This window comes from Cnephaeus nilssonii (genome assembly GCF_951640355.1).
Source record: "Cnephaeus nilssonii genome assembly, chromosome: 2".
Taxonomy (NCBI): Eukaryota; Metazoa; Chordata; class Mammalia; order Chiroptera; family Vespertilionidae; genus Cnephaeus; species Cnephaeus nilssonii.
The window spans coordinates 74,478,118-74,500,768 of NC_137073.1; the positions used below are offsets into that span (position 1 = coordinate 74,478,118).

The window sequence follows — 22,651 nt, forward strand, 5'->3', positions numbered from 1 at the left end:
GCACCTCCCAGATTGCTCAGAATGTGACCAATGATTAGCAAATGTCTGCTAAGAAAGAATATTATTTCCAAAAACCTTGGCAATCTCATTGAGAATGTCTTGGTATTTATTTTTGGATGACATGTGTCCCATCTGTTCCAAAGTCCGAAGATTCCTCTGGATTTTCCTCTTCTTCTGCTCAAGGGGCAGCTGTGCATCTTCAACCATGGACTGTCCGTCCTTCATTTCTTCTGGAGCCTTGGAATCTTTAATTGCACGGCTCTCCATGTCGGTGGCATGAGCCATTTCCTGAAAAGCGAAAAATATCAAGATGTTGCTTTTTCTCTGACTCTCTAATCCCACAGATTCAGAACCTGCACTAGGCAAGTTAATGTCGAAATGAGAGAAGTCCTCAAACCAAAGTCCAAACACCAGATGTGTTCTTCATGGGTCTTGAGGTAGGTCTTTGGGAAGGAATTACTTCACCTTTCTGAGAAACACAGCAGTGGTGTCAGGCCTTTTGGGGACAAACTCCAATAGCTACTTTCCTGCGAAGGTGACAAACTGCCCACATCATGGACATAATACAATGGATAACTATAATTCCCCGGATGGAAGGATTTCAATTCCTGGATAGTCCAGTTGAAGAAATTAAAACTAAATTACCCATGAAAAGACAACAACACATAGCAGTGAGAACTCTGAACGTGCAGAACTCAGCTAACTCTCACGCATCAGACCTATTTTAAGCCAAGAAGGCAGTCAGAGACTGAGAGAATCATTCTCAAACTTCCATCTCTGAAAAAGCTACAGGCTTTCTTTGAACCAAAGGAAATAAAAATATTCTAGCAAGTGGTAAGTTCCTAAATAAACGATAAGTAAATGAATGAATGTAATTTCGGTAGCTTTAAAAAATAGTAATAAAAGGGACTGGCGATCTTCCTATTTCATTGTACTAGGCAACTGATTGACACAGTAGATAAAGCCTAAGGACACAAATGTTATCACACACACAGTGCACAGGTCACCATTAGGGGCACAGGAACAATTTAGCAGGCCAGCAGTAAACAGCAATAATAGCAGCAGCAGCCAACGTTATTGAGCACTTAACATGTGCCAGATATCATTCTACCCTCTAACATGTTTTAACTCTTTTATTCCTGTCTGTGAATTGGTACTATTATTATTCTTCCCATTTTACAATTGAGGAAAATGAGGCACGGAAATATTTCTAGGTGCCTAGGGTTACACAGCTAGGAGGTACAGAGCTATACTTGACCTTGGAAGTCTGTGTTCTTAGTGACTATGCTACATTTGGGGAAAAAATGAAATATGAATAAGGACTAAAATTCTCATACTAAATTAGTAGGATGTTCTACCTACATTGTTTTAAAAATATCCACACATTAACCAACATCAGAGAACTTAATTTTATTTTATGTTCTTTAAAACTGTGACAGCATGATTTCTTGGCAACCAATTTAATTAGGAATGATTCAGGAAGATTATGTGCAGTTCTTCTAAGAAAGAACTAATTAGATAACTTTGTCAACGTTTGTTTAGGGAGTGGCAATTATTGATACTAAAGCAACACTGAAATTAATTCAGAACTAACTAAACAACATGCATTTTATTGTTTTTATTTTTTAAGCCTCACCTGAGGCTATGTTTACTGGCAGGCAGAGCGTGAGAGACAGAGAAACATAGATAGGTTGCCTCCCATATGTGTCCCAACTGGGGATGGAACCCGAAACCTTTTTGGTGCGTGGGATGACGTTGGAACCAACTCTGCCAGCAGGCAGGGCAATGATGCATTTGAAAAGATGCTAACAGAGATTTTAATGCCAGACTGTTATGACACTGCAGCTACTTACACCAGGATAGTGGTACCATGACCCCACAGACTCAAGACATTTGCTTCCGAAGAATTTGAAGTTTTAATGTGAGACACTTCATCGTTTCTTCAAGTTAGCAAACATAAAATATGAAAGGCATTTTTCTACATCCGGTTGACCAGAACTATCTCTTAACTGACGTATCCGCCCATCTACTGACTGATAAAGTTTATGATGAATATTCAGAAGCTTTGAAAGACCCAGAACTATCTTCCTAGTCCAGGACAAAATTACTTTCAGCCTAAATTCAGTGCTGCATTTTCTACTTCATTGACTCTCCATATGGATTTCCTATATAGCTGAACTCAGTTGGCCAGAGTAATAGATAAAAATTCCTTACTTCCAAATCATTTTAGATATAGTTGCTCTGAGATAACAGTAAACATTTGGCATGAAGATTAATAAAACGAACTCATATCTATGGTACTTATTATTTTACACTCCAAGACCAATACCTGTTGTGTAGTTGAGGGTGTCTCTAAGATTTCTGTCAGTGTGTTTCCTGGTTGGTTCCGGATCACATCAATGATCAGTTTTTTGGTCCTTTCAAAACAGAGAAAGAAGAGACAGACTTAGACAGCAGCCCTACAGAAATCTGCTTCTCCGAGGGAGTGCACAACACATACAGAAATAAAGCTTCGAAGGTAATCCCTTAAATAACACCGTCTCGCAGAAATTCACCGCATCTGCTCTAAGGCTCCGGAAAGTTTGTGAGCGCCTGATAACCGAAGCCTGGGTTTTCTATGCCTGATATAGTAGGATTATACTGTCAGTAACATGGGCACAAGTATGCCGAACGATTCCTTATCTAAATACTTTTCCTTCTTTTTAGACTGAGGCTACTTTTTGTGGAGGAGGAGGAAAAAGTGCTGCTGATTTGGCCTGCTACCATGGAGGGTGCGGGAATGATACCTAATATCCCCCTTTCCTGACTTTAATAACTTTAAAACTTTGGAGCCTGTTTAATACATTGCAGGACTTCAGGAGCCAGACTAAGGGCTACCTCTCCTGCTCTGAGAAAGTTCTGAAATGGTTGGAAGGCCAGTGTGAGCAGGCGCCCTGTGTGGGCTGTGGGGGGAGACTAGCGGGGGGCAGGGTTTGGCTGTTGGCCGACCCAGCAGCCGGGTGTTGAAGAACCTCTCATCTGGTGGAGGACTAACAGACGGGCTTGGGTCCTTGTCTTCAGGTGGTAGAGAATGGAAGAGCTGCTCAGTAAAAAGTGAAGCGCTAGAAAACTCCTCTGGAAGAGCCTTCTTTATGGTATTCGGCCACCCCGTCCTAATTAAAGAGCAGGTTATGTAGTTATGTACACAGATGTATAATAATAAAAGTGTAATATGCTAATTAGACCGGATGTCCTTCTGGACGACCTTCCAGATGAAGCCGCGGTGGTGGGGGCCGAGGCCGAGGCAGCTGCCACGGCGGGTGGGGGCCAAGCCCCTTGCACAGATTTCGTGCATCGGGCCTCTAGCTTTAACATAAAAGGCAAATGGTCAAGTTGGCTCACTTTTACCTAAGTGGGGACAGTGCTGCTGGATAGAGCGTCCCTTCCAAACAAAGGAAGCAAAGGGAAGTTGCCTGAAGTTACAAACAGGTCTATTCAGTGTCTGAAATTTCACTTTTCGTGCAGTCCTGCTGTTGCATTTAACCTCAGTTCTTTCAAAGGCATTACATGGTCTCAGTGGACGATGAACTTTTCCTCAACTACAGCAGGAAATGTTCACACAGCATGGACAATGGAAACGGAAACAAAACCATGCTCACATTCTGAAGCATCGGGCAACTGCTCGCAAATGACAGAGGACACCTCAAAGTTAATTCCAAAAATGTTATGTTTGAAAATAGGGTAAAATCCAATAAACCATCTGTAAACATCATTTTTCTCACTTCTTACTTATTGCAAGTCTGTACGAGAAGAATGATCACAGCCATTTCCGCTGGCCCATGACCCGTCCCTGCTGGGGATTTATGGGCTGTCTGGGAGTGCGCCGATAAACACGCTGCCAAGAGTCAAAGGTGGGCACCCGGCTAATTATAGCCACGTGGGAGATGGCGCGGTTCCTAAGGCCGCGGTGGCTCCCCACACAGCCCCACCCCCCAATCATCATTCATCGTTAAAAATGTCTGAAACAGGAACATCGGGTTAAAAATAAAAGCTTTGGATGATTTTAAAACACACACACACAGTGACGTTTCTTATTTACAGTAATATTCTAGGAACTATGTATGATCTATGCTTCCAGGAAACTCCCAGCTCATCTCTTCAGAGAAGCTATCTATGACCAAAATGACTGGGGCCATGGCTAAGGGATGTTTATTTGTGCAGGAGATGCTGGAAGATAAGCTGCCCAGACAGCCTCCCTTTCCTTGGCCGCCCGCGGAATGTCAGGCCTGTGGAGTCCACTGCCAAGTTCTAACCCTGACATCTTACACAGAAGTGGCCATCCAGCTTCATGATGGGGACTCACCGCCTCCCTTTCCCCCCGGCATGCCTACTGGTTAGGAACACTGGGATCAGACAGATCCAGGATCAAACTGGGGCTCCCGTGGCTTGTGTACACTTGTGCGAATTATATTATCCCTTTACTTAAAATACCCTGATGTAATGGGCGTCTCCCTGAGAACTGATGCAGGAATAAGGGAAGAGCTGCATGTAAAGCCCTTGGTTCACTGGGGTCTGACGTGTCGTAAGCACTCAGGTGAGCACGAAAGCGGTGCTGCCCAACGTGGCAGCCACTGGCCACCGGTGGCCCCCGAGCCGCTGACCCGTGGCAGGTCCGAACGGCGACGTGCTGCCCGTGTGAGACACTCACCGGGTTCTCAGGACTTAGCATGACAAAAGAAGGTACCACGTCTTAGTAACATTCTTCACACTCATTACATATTGAAGTAACACTTTTGCACATACTGGGTTAAAGTAGAATTAATTTCATCTGTTTCTTTTAAAAATGTAGCTTCTGGGAAATTTAAAGTGAGTTGCGTGGCTCACATTCAATTTCTTTGGCGCGTGCAGCGTTGGACCGCTCCCTTCTTAAACGGGAAGCCCTCTGAGGCCTGCCCCCCGTGATGTCCACTCCCTGGACCTGGTCAGGCGCAGGGCGTCAGCACACGGGGCACCTTGGGAAACAGACTAAGCCCTGGTTTGACAAATAAGGCGACGAGGACCTATGAAGGCCAGTGGCTACAGAGGTCACTCTGTTTCCGAGAGCTGCGGAAAACAAGCTGAGCTCCCTTTCTTCACCCCTCCTCGACCCACAGGGAGGTGCCAGGACTGTGTCCCCATCCCCTTTTCCACCACTTTTCTTTTCCCAAGTGCAATCCCTCAGTTCCTTAAGCCCCTCACAACTGAATTTAAAGAGAGTTCATAGTTCTGCTCGCATTTCAGCTTGCCAGTGACCCGAAGACATGCCCCGCTCCCCACCCCAATGCAAACACAATATTCCCAATATGGTCTGACCAGCATAAACCATCTGGTTAGAGTATTGGCCCCATGACTTCAAACAATATGTAAGACAGGCTGACAAAACCAAGGGCTCTGGCGCCCTATCTGAATGGGGAGGTATTAACTCTGAGGAAGAATTAGGGAAAGAGAAAGAGGGGGGGGGGGGAGAAGAAGGAAGAGAGAGGAAGAGAGAGGAAGGGGAGAGACAGACAGACACACAGACAGACACACACACACACCAGGCTGCTTATTCATCATAGCTGTGCTCAAATCCCACTGTCGGTAAATGAGACTACATGACGCTTGTAAACTGGCGTGGCCCCTTAGGTCTGGCCGTTCCACTCATACAGCATCTGTTATTGCACTCTGACCAGTAGCATTTCTGAGCCTCCCCTCCTGCCATCTGCCTTACAGTGTACCCAAGGTTGAAAAGAAACTTGTGTTGTGGAAGCTAAGGAATATTTCCAGTTGTTTAAACTTCCAATAACATGATTACACATTTGATCACCCAACTTCAAATATCACCTTAGCTATTCAGCTCTCATACCAGTGTGGACCAAAAGCAAAGGAAGCTCTCAGCTGGGATGATGGATGCCTAAACGGAATCATGTGATGGGAAACATTCTTAAGAGATGACAACTTAAGCACTCAGACAGCTAAGTATGATTAAAAAACCACAAATATTTCCTTCTACTTATACACATACTTTTGTAGAAAAAGAAGCTTATTAACAAAGGCCATACGGATCACATATTTTAAGATGAATCCTAAGTTATAATGAGATTTACAATTGGATGGTTTTTTCTAATTTATAAGGTGTTAATGCATGGCTTCATTTGCTCATCATAGCCCTTCCTCCCCCTCCCCCTCTTCTCTGATTGATGGCTGAGGACACTGAGGGTCAGGTGACTTGCTCTGAGTCCCATAGCTAATAAGTGACAGATTGAGGCTGTAATCCCAGGTTTCCCTAGGATTCCTCAACCAGGCCTTTTTTTTTCTTTCCTGATTCTTTTCCTTGCTTGGTAGCACTGACAAAATGGCAATCACCCACACTGAGGCTCCCTATTCCATAGACATACAGAAGGGAGACAAATAAAATGTTTCTTGCTGCTCCAATTACATGCCTTCATGTCCCTCACATCTGTCAGTCACTCCTTCTCTTGGGCCTGGAAAGATGCCCCAGCATCAGGTATGCAGTAACTGCTCTGCTATCGCTCTCAATATTTACGCTAAGACTCTTGAGAGTACAAAGGGCCACAAGTTATAAAACCTGGTGATCAAGAAAATGGTCCCTGGAAGATTTAAGATCTTTTAAGTTTGAATCTATGATCCACTGACTAGCCACACTCCCTAGAAAAGGGTTTTTGTCTGTTCTGTGCCTAGTTTCCTCAACTGTAAAATATAGTTAATAACCTCTACTTCTTGGAGTTGAGAGTATTACATGACATAAATGTCATTATATATGTTATTATATTATGTATGCTATTATCTATCTATATCTATCTATAGGACAGTCCCTATACAGGTTATTTGCTATCATTATCATTTTAATCTTCACTTAATTAGTAAGAATTATGAAACTAGTATGGAATTAAATTTACAAGCATAAGGATTAACAATGCCTCAAATTCTGCTACTGTAGAGACTCCCAAGAATATGAGTTTCTCATTGCTGGAAAGCTAGTGATTTTGTAATTAATCGTAAGAGGGCATTTCTAAAAGTGAAAAACACAACTCATTTAACAAGGAAGCAAAATAACTTTTGATAGAGAAAAGCCAGGTTTTTTCATGTTCCAACTATTTACATTCCATGATTATCCACTTCATAGTAATTTCTGAAGGCATTGTCAGATTTTAGTTAAATTTGGTTCTCTAATGAAGAGTCTCAAAAACTACATTGTATGTTTGAGTTAGGAATTTGGCTTATTAGCTTGGAAAAATCATCCCCATAAATCAGCATTTCAAAGTATCTATTAATGGAACTTCAAGGATATATGACATGGATTTAAAGCCTGTCAGTGACTAGCTACTTGCTTCTTAGAATTTTAGACTTTAATTTCCTCACCTCAAAGATAAATACTCAGACTACACGGTCTCCAAGCTCCGTCAATGACACATTTTATAATTATCTATTAGTAGCAAGATTTAAAAATATATAAAGTATAATGTATTTGGAAGTAAGGCTTGCCTAACCTCTGGAGCTAACTCTATTGAATCTTTGGGCAATACCCAAATTCCACTTTCAGGGACAGCTAATTGGTCAATCTTCAAGTTGATATTCTCATTGATCACAGGGCTATTTAGTGAAGTATGCCAACAGCAGGATCTTGAAGCGTGCCCAAAGGAAGGCTCTCTAGACCCCAGAGGTCTATGAGAGCAGTGAATTATCAAGTCTATTGACAATGGCCCATGAGCCTTTTTTTGTATAAATGGAAAAGATTCTATAATTCACATGGAATTGCAAAGAACCCCAAGTAGCCAAAAGAATCTTGAAATAAAACCACTGGTTGGCTCTATTTAGCATGGATATTAAAGGGGCAGACTATTTGTTTTCAGCACAGTGGGGACCTGGGAGGGAACCACTCTAGGGCTGGGGCAAGCAGGACAATGCCCAGGTTTCCCTGCCTAAGACAGATGGGCCTGACTTTTTAGTTTTGCTTTTAAAAATGTGAATTCCAAAAACTGGCAGAACCATGGGACTCACATTCAGAAATAAGCATAAATACATAAGATATTTAAGTTATTTAATATTTTAGACTATCGAAATTGTGATTTACATTCATTAATGCAGACATTTCACTGAGCGCATTTAGAAAATGATGTTCAGCCCTAACCGGTTTGGCTCAGTGGGTAGAGCGTCGGCCTGCGGACTGAAAGGTCCCAGGTTCGATTCCAGTCATGGGCATGTACCTTGGTTGTGGGCACATCCCCAGTAGGAGGTGTGCAGGAGGCGGCTGATCGATGTTTCTCTCTCACTGATGTTTCTAACTCTCTATCCCTCTCCCTTCCTCTCTGTAAAAAATCAATAAAATATATCTTAAGAAAAGAAAGAAGAGAAAATGATGTTCAGATAGCAGACAAAACCAATTATGAAAAAAAATGTCTTTGCATTATTTCTAAGCACAAAGCTTATGAGATCATAGGATACTTGACCTAATTTAATCTGCATGGCGGAAACACACAATCTGTATTTCCAGTTACCTTTATAACCGGCACTTGCTCAGAGGAACCCAGGGAGCAGACTGCACAATCTCCCCCTTTGCTCTGTTGCTCTGCCCTGTGTCCTGGCCGCACAAATTTAATCTGCCTGGCTGATCAGTAGTCTAAAGGAGCTGCACTCAATTCTCTGAGGCCAAGGTTATGTCCGAGTCCTGCATCTTGTCCTCTGTCCTGCAGCTGAGCTGTGCTCTCCACCATCAGACGTCCGACCCTGGAGGGCAGGAACCTGTCCTGGCTTGTTCCCTGCTGTATCCCAGCATCAAGCCCAGTGCTGTGGACACAGCATCGGTACTCAGATATTTGCTACATGAACGAATAGAGCCTTAGGTGATAGGAGGATAAAATAAGTAAGCGTAATGGAAGCAGCACACATCACAACACAGCACACCGAGTGAGCTTTTATGGCCATGGTCTGAATATCTGGGGAAAAAACCAACTGGGAATGAGTGCTGTCTGAAGCATGTCAGGGGCAGAATAGAAGCTCCTGTCAAATGAAAACAACCTCAGAACCAAGGGCATGTAGCTTGGAAGTATGTGTGAAGTATTATTTAAAGACACACTTATTTCTTTTGTCTCCATTTCCACGTCCATTCTCTATCTCACCCCAACATGCGACTGTTCAAATGTGCAAACACATATCCTTTGGTTTATGTGAGTTTTTAAAAACTGTATTGTTTGGTGGGCAAGTATTCCTGGTTTACGATGTTTGAATTTATGCTGCCATCAGGGATCTCATTCTTTCTTACTCTGTGGTAAAGAACTGGTATGGAATATCCAGGAGGCCTTGAGGGAAAGAATACCCTATTATTTATAAATTGAATGCTTCATCTGAAATCTTTGGGAGTGGGAAGTAAGGTAAAAATTAAGTCAAAGCTGATAAGTGTATTGAGTTTAATAGAAAAGAAAGCTAATAAATCAGATGATGGCATTATGTCATATCATGTGTGTGCCTTTTACATAACTATTTTATACCACAAATCAAATTCAGTTCAAGGTATTTCCTCACTAATCTTCTGACCACTCTGAAACAGATATTTCCCTTGGGTTAGTAAGGACTTTTACAGGCTGAGTTAATAACTTCATTTCTTAAAGGAAAATAATCACATTACAATAAGAACAAATAAAAAACAAGACAGGCTTTATACACTATTATAATATTTAGTTCCCTCTGAAATTATAAAGAGTCTATTGTCATTTGTTTGGTTAATTGTTTGATGGGTAAACATAATGCATTTCAATATGTAGACATTTTTAAATGATTTGGGTATTTAGCCTTGTTTGAATTTGCAGGGTTTAAGATGCATAATTGGGAACATGTGCCCTGTAAGCCCCAAACTTACTTTATCATGAGGCTTTGGCCATCTATACCTTCACCATCCCCTAAGTTGTACTTGCTTGTCAAGGAAAGGGAAATCTCAGTCTTTGAGAGCTGGTTTAGTGTATTCGCCTTGTTAGGGTCATTGGGATCAATGGCTCCTTCCCCTGTAGAAAAAAAAAAATTGTTATTCTCCCAATTCACTCATTGTGATGGTGCATCAACAATGTAAGATAAAGGTTCTATGGGAAAGGTAGGCTCAGTCGTTAGACAGGAGGTCATAGTCTTCATAAAAAACCCACATCCCAATACACTTAAAGTGGCTTTTAAAAGTCTTTGATTTTGCCTGGCTGTCATGGCTCACTGGTTGAGCATTGACCTATGAACCAGGAGGTCCCAGTACTATTCCTGGTTGGGGCACACGCCTGAGTTGTGGGCTCGATCCCCAGTGTGGGGTGTGCAGGAGGCAGCCAATCAATGATTCTCTCCCATCATTGATGTTTCTATCTTTCTCTACCTCTCCCTCCCTCTCTGAAATCATTAAAAATATGTTTTTAAAAAAGTCTTTGATTTTGCCTTATCCAGGTAGCTCAGTTGGTTGGAGCATTGTCCCATGCACCAAAAGGTTGCCTGTTCATCCAGGTCAGGGCACATTCCTAGGTTGCAGGTTTGATTCCCGGTTGGGATGTGTACAGGAGGCAACCAATTGATGTTTCTCACATGGATGTTTATCTCTCTCCTTCTCTCTCCCTTCCTCTCTTCTAAATATATTCTCGGGTGAAGATTAAAAAAAACCACTTCGATTTTAAGTTAAAACAACATGGGACATAGATATTCAAAATACGAAAAGTTACTAAAAGGGAGAATTGTTAACAAAATCCTTAGAGATTTTGAGAACCCAGCAAGAAATTTCTAATAAACTTGACTCTTCTTTCTTTATGAAATAGGTTGACAGGTATTATTTATCGTGTATTTAGAACTTACCTTCAAGAATATCAAAGTGTTTTATACTATAGGACACTACAAGTTATAGAACCTTTAATGTAGGAAGTAGCTAGTGTACTTATTATTCTTTAAATAAGCTTAGGTGATAAATTCCAAAAAAACAACTTTTGATCTAGGATAGGAAAGACAATGAACCAACCAACCAACCAAACTACTAAGGACAAGCCAGAGAGCAAGCAGAAGGGATAAGCTCTTACCAAGAAAAGATTCCACAGTCGGTACTTCTCCCAGCAACTCCAACAGTTCATTCAGTAAGTCATTTTTCTCAGGTGCAATCGCATCCTGGTGTTCCAACAGGAGCTGCATAGAGAAAGCAACACACACGCAAGTAAATTCTTAGCTGATACCATGTTTATAATTTCCAGTTTTTCATGATAATTTTATTCTGATATTGTTTGAATCTTGATTACAAGTCTGACATTTATTAAAATTAGAGACCACGGAGAGGTACAGTTTTTATTTTATCTTAGAGGGAAGTGTCTATTCCTTGTCAAAAAACTGTAGTTTTTGTGAAAGGTGCTCATAAACCCCCTTTCAGCAAGATCTGCTGAGCAGCAGCCTTCTTCCACCTAATCCCGGAGCTCCACTCCTTTACAGAAAAAGTCACGGTTGGGGGAAACATTCTAAAATGAGTCAAGTGGGTCAACACTGGTAGCCAACTGGCAGGGCATTTCCATATCTCTTCAGAGAAGAATTATGCAGTAGTCAAACACTACAGCTACTTTTGAAAAATCACCACTATTGTCCGGCTGGTGTGGCCCAGTGGTTGAGCTAGATCCATGAACCAGGAGGTCACAGTTTGATTCCGGTCAGGACACATGCCCGGGTGGCCGGCTTAATCCCCCGTAGGGGGCGTGAGGAGGCAGCTGCTTGATGATTCTCGCTCATCATTGCTGTTTCAATCTCTTCTCTCCCTCTTTCTGAAATCAATAAAAACATAGAAAAAAACAACCACTATTAGCTATTTTAATCTGAAGGGCACTGAAGATCTTTCCCGGGTAGGGATGGCAGAAATACCCATATGGTTCTTTGGCCTGAGACCTAGACGTACCAGCTGGTTCTCCCTTTCACCATCCCCCTCCAAAAAGATCAAAGATCAAACACTGCTGGGGTGTTTTGCCAAGTCTTAGGAGAAACATTCTTAACTTGGAGGAGGAGCAGCATTGGAGGGGAAAGCTGAAGAACAGCACAGCTGTTTTTGTTTGTATTTAGAATTAAATTAAAACAATGTTCCCAAAGTATGGGACTTGTACCCCTGGTGATAGAAAATAATTTTAGTTGTTTTGCATAACTATCTTACAAAACTGAATCATAATGATAAAATTCATCTTTCCCATTTTCAATCTGTTTTTAAAAGCTTTATTTAGATATCATTAGCATATCATCAAATCTACTCATTTAAAATGTGCCATGTGATGACTGTTAGTATATTCAAAAAACCATCACCACTATCTAATTTCAGAACATTTTCATCACTCACAAAGAAACTACTCATTAGCAGTCACTCTCCATTACCCCATCCTCGTAGTCCCTGGAAACCATTGATCTACTCTCTCTCTCTCTCGATTTGGCTGTTCTGGCTGCTTCATGTGAATGAAATCATACAATTTGTGGCCTTTGTACTGGCTTCTTTCACTGAGTATGATGACTTCAAGGTTCATCCAGGTTGTGGCATAAATCAGTATTTCATTCCTCTTCATGGCTGAATAAACAGCATTCCATTATATAGAGATATCACACATCATTCATCTGTTGATTGTCATTTGTTTCCATGTTTGGTCTACTATGAATAATGATACTATGAAACGCATGTATAAGTTTTTGTGTGAACTTGTTTTCATTTTTCTTGAGTTCATACCTACGAGTAGAATTGCTACATCATATAGTAACTCCATGTTTAATATCCGAGAATTGCCAAACTGATTCCCAAAATGGCCGTACCATCTTATACTTCTACCAGCAGTATGTGAGAGTTTCAATTATTCCACATCCTTGTTATTACTTGATTTTATTCTAGCCATCCCAGTGGGTGTGAAGTTGATATTTCATTGTGGTTTTGATTCACATTATCTGATGACTAACGATTTTATGCACCTTTTCATGGGCTTATTGACCATGACTACAAGCAAACCTCAGAGATTGTAGTTCAGTTCCAGACCACCACAATAAAGAGAGTATTACAATAAAGTGAGTTGCAATCTTTTCACTGGTGGAGGGTCTTGCCTTCAATTTGTAAAAAATGTGCAATAATGCAAGGTATGCCTAAATATCTTCCTTGGAAAAATCTCTATTCAGATCATTTGCCCCTTACATTTTTAAAAAAAATATGTTTTTATTGATTTTCAGAGAGAGAGGGAGAGGGAGAAGGGAGAGATAGAAACATCTATTGATTGGTTGCCTCCTGCAGGCCCTCTACTAGGGATTGAGCCCACAACCCGGGCATATGCTCTGACTGGGGATCGAATTGTGTCCTCCTGGTTCATAAGTCAATGCTCAACCACTGAGCAACACCGGCCGGGCTCTGATCCATTTTGAGTTCATTTTTGAGTAGGGGTGAAGGAAGGGATCCGACTTCATTCTTGGCATGTAGATTTCCAGTTGCCCCAGCACCATATGTTGAAGAGTATTATTTTCCCACTGAACTGTTTTAGTCCCTTGTTGAAAACAGAATGGACCGTACATTTGAAGGTTTATTTCTAGACTCAGTTCCATCCCATTGACTGGTATGTCTATCCTTATGCCAGTTCCACACTGCCTTGCTTACTTCCTTTCCCATTCTCTTTTAATCTTTAGGATTGGTGGGGGAGACAGTGTCTGTTTAATGCCCAGCTTTCCTTAATATTTCGTGACACTTGCTAATTGGATTTTTAAGAAAGGGAGAGGAGGTCTCAAGGTGCATAGCTTCAAGGAAGCAACTATATCCAGCTCCTCTGTTTTCATTATATTTATTTACTTTTAAAGTTTCTGTTTATGGTAAGGCATGATAGTTGTCCCGCTATAGTTAGAGGTATTTTGTTTTAAAGCAAAGACATATATTTTATGTTAAAAAAGGTGAGGTGATTTAAAGAAAGACATTATATAAGTAATAGAGGCAATATAAAGACACAGTGACATGTGGAAGGACCATACATAGGATATTTTTTTTTGGGAAAGACAAGTTAGAGACAAGAACAAAATAAGCAAGATGGAGAAATTTGTGTTCTTGTCTTCTGACGAGACAGGACAGGCGATCTGGCTACTGTCCCTGGAAGGGGGGCCAGCTGCTACCTTCTATTCTGATACTTACAGAACACAAAAACTGCCTAAAAATGTCTCATTAAAGAGCTTATTTTGAGGTTGTCTACATGTTCCTTAGAGAACAAGGGGCAGGCACATGGCCACAGGCTTGGCACGTCACGCTGCTGTGTGCTTGTGTCTGCATGTGGACACCTCCTCACTTGAGACAGACAGTAAACAGGACAGTCTTTCTCTGAAAGTACATTACTCCCACGTTATTATGTCTGCTTCCAACCTAACACATGGAGGGGCTCCGGTCACGAGCTGAGTCTCCCAGGATTGGATTCTGTTTTCAATTTTTGATCACAAAAGGAACAGACCATTTCCCCTTAAAAAGGAACAGCCCAAATGAATGCAATAACAGTTTTCGTTCTGCTGTCCTTGGGAAAGAATCCATCCCTCATTCTAAAAGGACTCCCAACACTTTCTGCAGGAGGGCGATGCCCTCAGAAAAGTGCGCCACCATGTGGATATTTTCTTTGAGGTGGATGATCTACCATAGAAATAGACAAATGGGATGTTGCTCAAATATGAATGCGTCTACTTGTTCATTAGCAAGTCACTTTTGCAAATGATACATTGCTAGACATGGACATGTTTCCTTTGTGATTTGGGGTGTTTGTATATAGAGAAAAGCAGCACAGCCTCTTCATTTAATCAACCAACTCACGCCTTCAGCTGGCCATTCACACCTGCCTTTGTTTGGGGTCACTCACAGTTTTTATGGAGAGCTTGTTGAAATGTTGAGGAGGTCTCCTGCTCTAACTCTGAAAGAGGGAAAGCAAAAGTAGATCCAATCTTTCTTCCAAGCCTGTAGTCAAGCTTTAGTTTCTTACAAGAGCTTAATAGTAAAGACTGAATTTTGAGCAGCTGATGTTGCCACTCGTTAGCATATCTTGTTTGATGGGGGCAGGAGTAGGACCTCCAAGAAGTGTGTGTTTGTTATGTTTTCCTCCTAGTAGTGTGTAGCATCCGAAGTTGGGTGTATCCTCAACCATGGCTTCTTGACCTTCAGTGTGTATCTCATCCACCTGGGATCTGGTCAGAAGGCAGGTTCTGGCTTGGAAGGTCTGGGGCACATTTGGAACACATCTCCACAACTTGGCTTGAAGTGGCAAGGTGCAAACTAATCTTGAAAAGGTTACCTTTTAAGAACCTAGATTTTCCAGGAAATAAGGTCAAACTTGTCTTTAAAAAGGCAAAAGAAAACACCAACCCCCCCACCAAACCCTCTCAATGCTTAACCTCTCTTTACTGCCCTGCCCCCCACAGGCACTTAATACACAGGCGATGGTGCTGCCGTTTGCAGAAGCAGATGGGAGACATTATGACACAGCACAGACTGAAACTGCCATTTCTAAGAAATGAGGGTTTCCAGAACAATAGAAGTGATTCTCTGTAGGTGGCTATTGTGGGTGGGAGGGTGTCTTCTCATCCCTAACTTTAGCAGTCTGTCTGTTTCCTCTTTCTTTTTGTCCAAAATTAGAATAGAGAAAAACATTCTCATTTTCCCATGGAATTATTGGAAAAGCTGAGAGGATTCCTGAAAGGGAGAGAGACAGGCTACGGGGGTGCAGGCAGTGTGGCCTTAGTGGGTGGGGAAAACACCAGGGCCTGCCCCTGCTCAGGGCTTAAACAGCACGTTCACAATCTGACTTTGCAAACAGATCATGGGCAAAGTCAAGTTTTCTTGGGAGAAGGAGTTTCACTAATGCCTAAGAGTCAGGGAATAAAATCAGAGGTTTCGTAGAATGAAGAACACGAACATTCGCACATGCTTACAGAAGCCCTGGAGAAAGACTAAGCATTTTCAGGACACAGATGTCTGAACTCAGAGCCTTTTCTAACCCCACTTACTGAATGTGTGTTGATGATTTCTTCAATTGAAATATAAATGACTGGTTTGCTGACTGTCACCACATCTGTGTATTTATCCATATTAAACCTTTCTTCTGGCTCGGGGACATCACATGCTTCCTTGAAATATTTCCTAACAAAGAAGAAAAAGTCTTAAGACAGTCAAATCTGTGGGTTAAACAGCCTCATAAACAGTGAGAAAATCTTGAATGAAGACGAATTCTTTGTTTTCTTGGTGGGGGTGGGGTGGGGTGGGGATGGGTAGTTGTTACAGCATCTTCCAGGCTGGCTCCTGACTGTGGAAGCCGAGTCCGAGTCCATGTTTCTGGATGTTTAACCCAGATCCTGAGACGGGCCCTGTTAGTGACTCAATATAATCAAATTATGGGCAGGTCATTTAATATGTATTATTTTTAAAATGGTCCTAAAACTTAAACAAAAATATTAAGACTATTATTCCTTGATCTAAGAATCAAGACTCCCTAAGAAAACAATTCAAAAAACAACCACATTTGCTACTTTATTATTATTTTTTAATATACTTTTATTGATTTCAGAGAGGAAGGGAGAGGGAGAGAGAGATAGAAACATCAATGATGAGAGAGAATCATTGATCGGCTACCTCCTTCATGCCCCACACTGGGGATCAAGCCCACAACCTGGGCATGTGCCCTGATCGGGAATCGAACCGTGACCTCCTGGTTCATAGGTCGACGCTCAACCACTGAGCCAGGCTGGCCGGGTCGTATTTGCTACTTTAAATGGCACAAGCTCCTAGGCCTCCAATAACCTAACAACCCTTCAGAGTTTCTGTTACCAATTTGACAAAAATTTGAGTTACGTCTTCTTTACTCAGTTGATCCAAACAACAGTTGTGGCTGATGGAAATACTATTAAGGATAGACACACAACTGCGTACAGTGCCCCATTCCTCCAGAACCCAGACTCTACGTCTGCTATTTTAAACTATAGGAAGCTTAGACAGAGAGAGCAAGAAAGCCAGGTGTGCTGGCATCACGGTTTTGGAGTGCTCCCCTGCACAGGGAGAGTAGGTGTTCTATTCTATATAGTTGTAAATGTTTCAGATGCCTCAAAGGATCCTTGGTGTATATGCTAAGGGTACCCCAGGCTTTGTGCACAAGAACTGACCCTGCCTTCCCACCCCAAGGCTGGGGGAGGTAAATGGCAGGCAGCCATGCTGGGGTGGGCAGGAGCCTGTTCCCATCTGACAACTGGTCGTCTGCACTTTTTTTGTCTATAATTTATCACGAGTTGCTGAAGTACACAAAGGGTAAGTATCAGAGCAGAGGGAAAAACAGAGGAATTTAAGAGGTGAGGGGAGGTTTTTGAAGAGTTGGGAACATAGATGGTTAATAGGAATAATCTGAGAAAAAAAAGAGGTAGAGGGAGGCTGCAACAGCAGGTAAGGGTTTGCAGGGAAGTGGATATTTTTTTTTCAGTGAGAAGACCTAACCTTAGCAGCCTGAGAAATCGAAACTTCCTGTAGTAGGGGGATTTGGGGGATGTTTTTAATAGGAGGCCACAAATTCCAAATAGAGATCAATAATCACAAGTGATCGTTGTCAGGAGATAAATCATTCACCCAGAACACAAACGGGAAGTTATCATTTTCCAGGTGAGGAGTGGAAGAGGCCACAGTTATGTCATGCTTCTCTGACTGAATGGCAGACAAGAGAAAACTGAAGGCCAAGATGAACATGCTTCCTCAGAGAGCATCACGTGAGGGACTCTTCCTGCTAAACTCACTCCTTTCATGTCCCTGTGGACTAAGCAGTGATGCGCTCTGGAGCTGCTTGGAAAGTCAATAGGCTTCAGTCTTACGTGAATAATTAGGAAAGGCTCGAGACTAGAACAGAACATATCCACACACGTGACCCTCACAAGCACAAAAGCTGGACCTCCCCAACCATTCAAACCAACTTCTCAAGTTTCCTACTTATTGTTTGATGCAGATAAAGCAAGTTTCACCTGATTGAACAAGTTCTTAAGAACAAAACCCTTAAGCTATTTTGACTTTTAATTCTAACTACTATAAGCCTATAGCATACCACCAAGAGTAAATAATTCATTTTTTCAATACGTAAGAGTCATACACAGAGGGACAAGTCAAATGTAACAAGGGCTCTGGAGGTGGGATGGGGAGCACCAGACAGAAGTGACCAGCCTGCTTGTCCCTCTTCCTCTTCCCCTCAGTGCTCACTTGTAGCAGTGCATGCAGCCACCTGAGGTTCCTGTCCCCCAGCTCCAGCTCTGAACACAGAACATACATTGTTCTTTTGCACCGCTTTGCATGTTTCTCCAAAATGACCCCTCTCACCTGAACTTCTGATATGTCTCTGATAAATAATTGTTTGTAGATGCGAGATGCTCATTTTCTCCTTCAAACAGCTTGTTGGAGGCCGCATGCTGAAGGACCTTGGCCACTGTTCCCAAGTTTCTCCTCTGGTCAGAATTGATCTGACCACCGGCTGTCATGTCGATGATATCAAAGCCGTCCGGAGCTACGATAGCTGGGTTCATGTACCGATAGTACAGGAGGTTTCCAACAATCTGGAGTGATGGAGAAGACTATTTTAAGACAGAAAACTCAAGGCTTTGGTTTTTTTCTAAAGTAAATATTGATTGACATTTCCCAAGAAAGCAAACTATTTTCTAATACAAGGAGTTAAATAAAGGTAGTGAATATAATCACACATTAATAGAGGTAACAAAATTATTTTCGGTGAAAAATATACTACTGCCCCCCCCCCCAAATGATCTAATATAAAGAATCTCAATAATGTGTAAGATCTCCAAGTTAACCTCAGCATAATCAATAATTATAATAGCTGTTAGAAATAGACCTGCAGCTTATTATAAATAATCATAGAAGGTGAAAAAAATCTTACAAAATGGTGGGTTGGTAATTTTGGCTCATACCCCCCAAGAGAAGCTATGGTGAGATTACCCTTGAATGAACATCTACCTTTAATAGCTCATCTTCTGTTGCATCAGGAAATTTCTCATGGATTGAATTCTTCAGTACTTTGGCTATATACCTCAATCCATAACTACATGTAAAACAGATGACAAAAGAAAGTAATGGAAAAAAACCTAAGTGAGAAAGGAATACACAGCAATTGTTCCAGTCAACGAAAGCTGAGCATTTTCCTAAAATTAAATATAACATGAGATGGTAACAGAATCACAGGACTTCCACGGATGATAGTAACTGAATACTGGTTTGCATACTATCCTCTTTGGAGAATAGTTATGAACTTAAAATGCAAATGTAGGCAAATGTTTAAAATGATAAATATAATATGAGAGAAAATTCCTATCTTCACGACTGGGGTTTACTTTATGTATTATTTCAAGAACTTTCAGCAAAGAATGTTAAGGTTGCTACATAACAGAACTTACGGCAGTAGATCAAGGGAGGAAATGATGGAATTCAGGACTTTGTCGGTGACCCTGCGCAGGCTCTCATTGGATGCATCCAGTTTACTTTTCACTTCTGGGTATGTTAGAGCCTGTTCTGCAGTCACATCGTAAGGCAGGTTGCTGAAAACACAAGGGCTTGCAATGTTATGGGGCATAGGTACAAGCATCTGTATCCTTGCCAAGTTGATCCTATAGTTAAGCTTTGTATAGTGAACTGGACTTTGCCCACTGACTCCAGTGACGAAAGGTTTGCTAAGTGAGGGGAAGCCTCACATGCCCCGATGGTCCTCTGCCAGCAGGGGAGCAGGCGCACTCCGGGCTCTCCCTCTGACCTTTCTGGCAAAGTAACTGGCAGACCCAGTTAACTTTCTTCCTCTTTTTAAAAATTCTTTTACAGAAAAGAACTGCATATAAGCCAACAAGAAAAAAAATACCAATTTACAGACAACCACTTTTCATATCTTAGTCCACAGTTTTCTGGGTCCTCCATCTATGCATGTGTGTATATGGGCCTCATACACTCATGGGTACAATGCAGTTCGTGTGTATACACACCCCATACAGATTCTACGTGTACTTGTGTGTGTATTTGTGTGTGCATACAAGTATCTCCTTTTAAAGGAAATGGGTCACTGTACTTAACTGCAACTGAAAACTAAATTGTGAGCATTTTTCCATGCCAATAAACAGATTTCTATACTATGACTCTAAATAGTTAGTGACTGCTCCATCATGTTACACAAACATTTATTTAACAAAATCCCCAAAGCTAAATATTTTGACTTTGCCCAACGTTTGCTATTACAAATGCTGCTATGACAACCAGAGTTCTCTGTGCATATCTCCATGATTTCATAAGGCATTCTTTTGCAGGTAATAAAAAACTGGGATTGCTTAGATCTAAAAAAACAACCACCTAGAACAAACCAACTCCACCTGGCCTGTTGATGCTTACACGTTCAAGTTACTCACTTGGTAAATCTAGAAAAGTATGTGTTGTCAGGTGTACCATTTCTAGATCTAGTTCAGAAACACACAAAGAATAACCAAGGGAGAGAATTATGGAAGTTGTGGCTTTGGGCATCAACTGGTACTGAAATTTTACAACATGTACTATCAAGATGAGCAGTACTCTACGAATGTGACCTGCACCGTAAGTTAAAGGGAGGTAACATCTTGGACTGAATGGAATTTGTACAGTACGTTTTGTTCTTTTAACAGAGCTCGACAGAGTTTAAGAATACATATATTATACACATGTGAAAACGATCATGAAACATGATTGGAAAACGACATCTTCCTGGCTTTGTTACCTGGCTTCTCCAGTCTGTGTTTCTAGCTGGTTCACCCAAGACTTGTACACCTCCACGGGGTTGGTGTTGATGACCAGTGAGCTGTCGTCCAGGATCTCCTTCACCACGGGCGCCAGGAGCTGGCGCAGCGTGTTCTGCCCGCGGGCGCCTCTGTTGAAGCTGACGACCATCTTGATGACCGTAGGGTTCCCAGTAACGATGTCCTGTACCTGGTCCACCTTTGACCTAAAAAAGGCCCAACCCAAAACAAAATGGTTTGCCTCTGTGGGTAGTTTTAAACAATGTATATTCTCTCTGGCAGGCGGGGCTTCCTGGGGCTATATCTTTCTCCATTGACGATCAAAGAGAGTATGACTTAAAAGGAAGCTGCCATTTGTAAGATGAACGTTTCTTATTTGAGAAATATAAGGATTTAAAAATAGGTTCTCCGCCGAAATGTCAATCTAGAAGGCAGGAAGGAACGGAAAATGGACCAAGACTAATAACACTGGGGGACTTTATACAAGTACTGTGCCCTGTCCAGTTACCAAATTTCAAAAACAACTTTCTTGACTGAATGAGCTATCTCCACTTCTTTAAGTCCCACTCAAATTCTAGGCTATGTGGCTTCTGGCTCCATCACAGGGCTGAGAGAAATCTTCTTTATTTCTGATTGCCAACTCTCCGGCCTTCCCTCTCTCCTCCCTTCCATCTCTGAGCAACCTCTCCCCCTCCTCCCACTTGACCACTCTCTCCCTTTTCTACTGGCTTTCCCTTTAGGGTCTCAGAGTGCCAGGGTCTTACCTAGTCATCCCTTTTGTTTCTTTTGCTGTCTCCTCTTCCCACCTTTGACTTGTTTTCCTTCACCTGCTACATGTTCTCTCCTCAGATCTCGCTCAGGCACAACTGCAATGACCATATCTCTGGAGCCTATCCTTTGATCTGATATCTATTCCCCATCTCTTTCCTGGGAGTTAGTCTTGAATTTCCAGTTTTCTGCTGGATATTTTCATCCACATGTCCTACTGAGTATGTTAAAAGCACAAACTATCTTTCTCCTTCTCATTCTCTTATCTGTGTAGCTCCAATTCATCCTCTTCATACATGGCCAGCTGGTCAGTCTTCTAAACCCAATGTGGTCATGTCCACTTCTCCAAAACCTTGTAGCTTCCCGGGGAGTAGGAAGAGGCTCAGCAGGTGGTCCTGTCCTCACTATCTTCCATGGTCTGGCTCAACCTGTCTTTCCAGCTTCATTTTTTGATAGTCACTAATTAAGTCACATCTTGGTGAGACTAATCTTCCTTTCCTTGTACCTTGGCCCATGCTGCTTCTATCATCACTGTGCCTTACTTCCTTTTTCCATTTCTTCTTATAAAAGATACTAGTAGATATTCTTCAAGGCTTTGGGCCAACTATCTCCTCTTCCTTTATCAACTGACATAATTGAAACTTCTTACGATCTCTCTGATGTTACACTGTGCGCTTCATTCATTTAGTTCTTACCTTATTCTTCGGCACAGCCTTACTATTTCTCATGAATTCTACTTCTCATGCTGGTTTATAGGTGCCCTGAAGGCAGACGGCCTAGCTAATATGCTTCAGGTGTCAAGAAGTCAGGAAGAAAGTTAAGGTCCATCTAGTTGGCTAAGGGCATTCCTCATGTGTGTGTGTGTGTGTTTTTTCCTTTGGTGTTATTATTATTATTTTTTGTCCATTTATTATAGCTACCTACACTTTTTTCTATATTTACTAAGTCAGAAAACAAATTAGCAAATTAGCAAAAATAAGCTTAGGATCCAGTAAGAAGGGAACACTAGTTAGCAGAGATAATATCTTGTGGCTTTATTACTCACATAATTTTAATTAAGTTAAATTTTCTTACTGACTTTCAAAAAAAGCTTTAGATTTTCAGTTGTATAGAATTGAAA

General features: G+C 41.6%; 1 protein-coding gene across 1 annotated transcript in view; it reads right to left on the reverse strand.

Annotated features, from left to right (window-relative positions):
- Positions 1–22,651, reverse strand: part of IQGAP2 (IQ motif containing GTPase activating protein 2) — a 269,366-nt gene that overhangs the window by 9,454 nt on the left and 237,261 nt on the right. The window contains exons 24-32 of the mRNA XM_079786601.1: positions 20,745–20,969; positions 19,411–19,551; positions 18,974–19,058; positions 18,326–18,558; positions 15,988–16,120; positions 11,052–11,154; positions 9,875–10,016; positions 2,330–2,417; positions 76–288 (exon numbers count right to left, since the gene is read on the reverse strand). Of these exons, the coding sequence (XP_079642727.1) occupies positions 76–288; positions 2,330–2,417; positions 9,875–10,016; positions 11,052–11,154; positions 15,988–16,120; positions 18,326–18,558; positions 18,974–19,058; positions 19,411–19,551; positions 20,745–20,969 (1,363 nt within the window). The remainder of the gene's footprint in view (positions 1–75; positions 289–2,329; positions 2,418–9,874; positions 10,017–11,051; positions 11,155–15,987; positions 16,121–18,325; positions 18,559–18,973; positions 19,059–19,410; positions 19,552–20,744; positions 20,970–22,651) is intronic.